The sequence below is a fragment of the Amborella trichopoda genome, chromosome 7 (assembly GCF_054954075.1).
Source record: "Amborella trichopoda isolate Santa Cruz 75 chromosome 7, AtrichopodaSantaCruz75HAP2 v2.0, whole genome shotgun sequence".
NCBI lineage: Eukaryota > Viridiplantae > Streptophyta > Magnoliopsida > Amborellales > Amborellaceae > Amborella > Amborella trichopoda.
In genome coordinates this window covers 981,080-986,633 of record NC_142342.1, presented here as the reverse complement: position 1 = coordinate 986,633, position 5,554 = coordinate 981,080, and the positions used below count along the sequence as shown (strand labels likewise).

The following is a 5,554-nucleotide window of genomic DNA, read 5'->3' as shown; positions in this document are numbered from 1 at the left end:
TCATCGTGAAAGAGTGAGAATCCATAATTACGAAAATGCAATCGGCATAATCGAAAAATTTGCCCTGATGCCCCCGCTGGTCCCCATCACCCTTGCCTCAGCAACGTGCATGGCCCATGAGCCTCAAGGTTATTTTGGTCATTTGTCTCATACCCAAACCACAACCCAGAATAAATCCACAATCCAGAATAAATCCACAATCACATCCAACGGTCAGCATTTCATCTCATACTAAAATGAAATTAACAGAGAAGTATCCATAAACAAAAACAAAAATTAAAAGGAAATATTAAAACAAATTTATTAAAAAAGGATACGAGAAGGCCAAAAAAAAAGTGCTCAACGACAGAAATAAGAAAATGAAGAAGATTTCGGGCAAAATAAAGCTCCTTAAATTTCGGCAAAGTTTCGGACTTTCCTCCAAACTCTTCCTCCTCCGAATCACGCTAACGAAAAATCACTGAAAAGGAGCCGAAATGTACTCTGCAAAACGCCGGTCAGTCCTCAAAACCTCCCACTCCCCAAAGCAGCGCCACGAAAACTCCCGCAAGATTGCGAATTTTTCACGAAATTTCGGCGAAGTTACCGCCTTCCTCGAAGCAACCCTCACGAAAACCACCCGAAAAAGTGGCCGAAACAAAAGACCCAAAATTTCTCCGAGACTTTCCCGATATTTCGCCTACTCCGAAGTAAATGGCTCCAAATGTCGCTTAAACTTTCCCGAGATTTCGCCTACTCCTGAGTAAATGGCACCTAAGTAAGCGACCCAAAATTTCGCCGAAATTTCTGGAAATTTCGGCTTCTACTCTAGCGTTCCCCAAAGTCCCAAGCAGTACCCAACAAAATTTACCCTAGATTAATCCAAACTCAAGCCGAAATTTTTCCAAATTTCGCCAGGCCGAAATTTTTCCGAAAATCGCCAACCCAGCCGATATTTCGGTGCAAAATTTCGGCTAGTCCTGAAACCCGGTCTTCTTCCAAATGGCGTTACGAACTCGGCTGAGATCCCTTCCTTTGAGGGTTCGGCCTGCTCCTTCGTGCACAGAGAAGGAAACGATGTTTGCCCTCGCAAATTGACGAGCAATCAACAAATGGGGAGGGACCATTTCCCCTTCTCTCTCTTCATATTCTCTCTCTTCGTCGCTTTCTCTCTCTAGATGGCGATCTCTGAACTCCTCTCTGAGGATCTTCGACCAGTCGGGTATGTTGACGGGCGCCGAGAAGCTTGCGGCCGCGCTCCGGCGTTCGCCGCAACCAGGCAAGGAGCCGGCCGGCCGTCTGGGAGCCCGGGCAGCCGGGATCACAATCCTCTCGGAAGCCCGGCGCGAGTTCCAGATGTCCTCCTCGCTGAGATCCCCAAGCATGTCGCCACAGTCGGCGGCAAACTCGACCGGAGAGGCGAGGAGTCGGGATCCGTAGCTCATTGTGCAGGTGGATTGATCTGAGATGGAGCCAAAACACTTGCACGCAAAATGAACACTTAGCTCTCTCTCTTCCCTCTTATCTGTCTCTTCGACCTCAGAAATTAACCTACCTCTCTCTCTCTCTCTCTCTCTCTCTCTCTCTCCCTTACAGCTTTGAAAACTAAGCTCCGTCTTCTCTCTTTCCTTTTGTCTTAGTATATTAGCTGGGTTCGGACTGTGTGGGTTTACAAACGAGAGAAGATAGGCACTTTCTCTCTCTACGCTCTTTTCTCTCTTTTCTTAGATTTGAGGAGTTGGGGTCTGGTATATTGGGATACAAGGCCGAGGGGAGAAGCTCCTCTCTCTCTCTCTCTGTTCAATCTCTATCGACTGCTCTGCAATCGCAGTTTTGGGGAGTTGGGTCTGAGGAAGGGGAATTTATAAAGTAGGAGGAGAGAGAAAGTCATAAAATGGTAGAGAGAGAAAGTGGATAAGATTTATCCGATTTCAGTGCTGGTTTAATCGCAGCTTCGAGGAGCTGGTGTTCCGAGCAGGGAGGGGTTTATAAAGGGGAGGAGAGAGAAAGTCAATAAAAGGTCGAGAAGGGGAGAGAGAAACTCGGAATGTAGAGAGAGAAAGTGGATAAGAATTATCCGATTTCTATGCTGGTTTTGTAATGAAAACAGAAAACCTGGCTTCAAATTTTTTATAGTCAATGACGAAATTGCCCTCCCATCTTTTTCCTGGAAAAGACTAAATTGCCCCTTTTTATTCGTACGGATATGACTGATAAGGCCTAATCCTTTATTGGAAATGTCTTAAATAGCCCCAGCCCTGTCCTTATTTATTATTTATACACAAGAGGATTGTACATTTATCAGTGCGTTCAATTTCTTGATTTGACTGCAAGGTCCCTAGACGTAAAAGACACGGGTTTGATGAGTCAGCCGACGTACTTATTATCGTGCGGTGCTCTGTCTATCTAACGTCTATTTCTGGGATAAACGTCAGTCCCTCTCTAGGATAAATGTCTAAAAATGTTATATCCACTCAATGTCAAAATACTAGTGAAAAAAAAAAAAAAAGAGGAAAATATTTGGATAAGACCCCTCCTATCCATGTGTATAGGATTTCAAATTATCGCCATTAAATTTGGTGGAGACATATAAAAAAGTCTATTTCGACGATGTTTGTGATAACTTTTTTAGATATTCGTATTAATTTTAATGGTGATCCTTTGAATCTTATACACATCGGTAGGAGAGAGTCCTATAGGATTATTATGCAAAAAAAATTCAAAAAATATCATTTATTTTTTGGGCACATATATAATGAGGACATTTACCTTAGATGTGAAATTGGGTTGTTGCATTTATTGAACTAACCAAGTTTAAAGTTTAAAAAAAAAAAAATTGAACTTTATGATACACCCAAACTATCAAATTTCAGGTTGTAAGTCATTGTGACTATCATGTATCAAAAGTAAATGGTTTCATTGTATATAATCCCGTTTGTTTTTTGAAAAAAAAAAAATCTAAAATTATATCATTGTCAATGTTGAGATTATCTAACATTAAAATTTTGGATCGAAAATGTATTTTTGAGATATATTATGTAGGGAAACTGCACAATAATAGTGTGAGTTAGCCGGCTCACAAAACGCTTAACCCAAAAAAATAAAACATGGAAGATGACTTCATATTTTATCAAATTTGGGAAACCGTGGATGTGCTTACCTCCATTATTGAGAGGAGACTAGCTACTGAATTTATGACTGGTAGTATTTTAAAACAAAAAGCATTATGATCTAGATCATCGAATGAATGAATAATCGGTCGGAATGGAATTCCTTATGGTGTGGTATTGGTCCCAACACAATTCCCCCTTAAATATCCCTTTATATATATATATATATATATATTTTTAATTATCTAACGTTTTCCTATGTCCCCTTATATCCCCAACCACATAACCTTAATTAAATTTTTATTTTATTATTTTAATAGTTTCTTAATCACGTGTTCGCACTATTTCGAATCGTCGATCCAACAATCGAACATAGATCTATGAAGTGACTAATCCACCCCACTAATTCAGGTTTTGAGACTAATTTGACTGAGTTGAACCTATAAGATGGGGATTTTTTGAAAAAAGGAAAATATGAATAATAATTTTAAAATATGTGTTGTATTATAACAACAGTTGTCCATAAACAACCAACTTGGCTGATATAACCAGCCAAAATCTATTAAATATTACATATTTGTTTTGAACTAGATTGTCCAAGGCATTGATCGGCGGTCTAATCGGTTGGACCGGTAGATCAAATCTAGTCCTGATAACTACAGCCTTCACATGCATTCCAGTTTAGATATAAAGAGGCCAATAGTCATTCAATATCTCAATGCACATGTAATATGATATACATGTATGGAGATTTAAAATTAGGAAAAATTATCGTACCCTTAAAATGAACTTTGTGTATATCCTACCTTCAAAACTTCTAATATCACACCCTAGACTCAAATTTGTTTTTTTTTATATTTACCCTAGTCAAAAAGTCCAAAAAAATTAAGACTCAAATGCACTTCTCCTCTCTTACTTTCTCTTCTCACCTCTCTGTCTTTCTCTCTACCCGCCCTCAATTCTAGGTGTGAACTGAGGACAACATCATTGGTTGGTATGTTTACCAAGTCATAATTAATGTGTGATGTTGTGAGCTCACCAACAATCGGTTGATCGATATTACATGTTTGGATGCTCCTTATGCAGGGAGAGTATTTTGTGCAGAAGACAAGTTAATTGCAAATATATATAAAATGAGTATACAAAGAGACCATTTTCTTAAGTACAAATAGGCCACAATCAATTTTTTTCGTCAAAATTTAGATTGGATGGTTGTAAGTATATCCTTAACTCGACTCAAAGTTCAAAAAATAAATAAAAAAAAGCTATTGTATTTTGTGACACACTCCAAACCATCCAATTTGACATCTAAGGCCTAGGAGTGATTGTGACAATGGTAAATAGTTCATAATATACAATCCCTTATGTAGCTTACCACAATTAATGAAAATATTAATTTCATATCATTGTCAACCATGTGATCAATATTGAATAGATGTCCCAAGAAATTTATGTTTGTGTATATACAAAGAATGTTGGCCCTTTTATATGCAGATTGCGTTTGAAGCTAATGCATGCCAAACCCAAATAATTAAGCATGGGTTTTAAGTTTGGGTGTGGTTTCTATAAGGTTGCAACCTTAAACAATCCAATTAAGACTCATCTTCAAAGTTTATCATAACACGTAATTTCGAAGTAAAAAATTCTTAGAACTATATTAAAATCTATTTTCATCTATAATTATAACATTTTAAATTTAAAAAATAGTTAAAATCAAGTAGATCTATAAACATATGAAAATCTTAAAAATGGACAGTCCAGATAAGATGCACTATTTCTAAGACTCAAAATAATTTTTTGTTTTCATATTCCTACATCTCGATGTCGAGATGATCAATTAGAGGATATTTCAATATTAAAACAATATTTTCTGATGGATTTTTAAAGTACATCTTAAAATTGCAACCTTATACAAACTTTTTCCTTTTAAGTTTCAAGCATAATAAAAATTTGTTGTTGTTGTTTTTGTTGTGTTGTTATTATTATTATTATTATTATAATTATTCTAAAAAAAAAAAACTTAGTTGAACCCAATCCCACGCTGGCATCATTTACAAATTTTTATATATTGAGAATACTGCATATGAAAGTCATTTTCATTTGAAGAGGACCATTTGTTTCAAGTTTCAACCCAGAACTGACAAAATCATCAAATTTGAAAAATCATCCCATTTAAGAATATGATTATTTTCTAATATTTATTTCCCTTGGTTATATCTTTTAAATTATGTTAATAAACGACCGAATTGCACATACTCTGGCTTAAAAACCCTGAAAGCGCAAGGGAATTTTAGCAATTTGGCTCACTTAAATGGTTCAAACTAAAATGACAATGGAGAATGCTACAAATAAAGTTTTCTCATATGTAAATAACACCTTAAATAAAAAGTGAAAATTAAATCACATCTAATATCAACTACTCTGCATTTTACCTATTAACTAAACAACGGCTAAAAACAATTATT

At 36.6% G+C, this 5,554-nt stretch overlaps 1 protein-coding gene across 1 annotated transcript; it reads right to left on the bottom strand.

The window, feature by feature from the left end:
* Window positions 1–200: 200 nt before the first annotated feature.
* Window positions 201–2,482, bottom strand: LOC18995772 (protein S40-4). The gene has a single exon (XM_011625961.3). It carries the CDS (start codon window positions 1,422–1,424, stop codon window positions 954–956), a length of 471 nt encoding a protein of 156 aa, XP_011624263.1. The 5' UTR covers window positions 1,425–2,482; the 3' UTR covers window positions 201–953.
* Window positions 2,483–5,554: the final 3,072 nt, after the last annotated feature.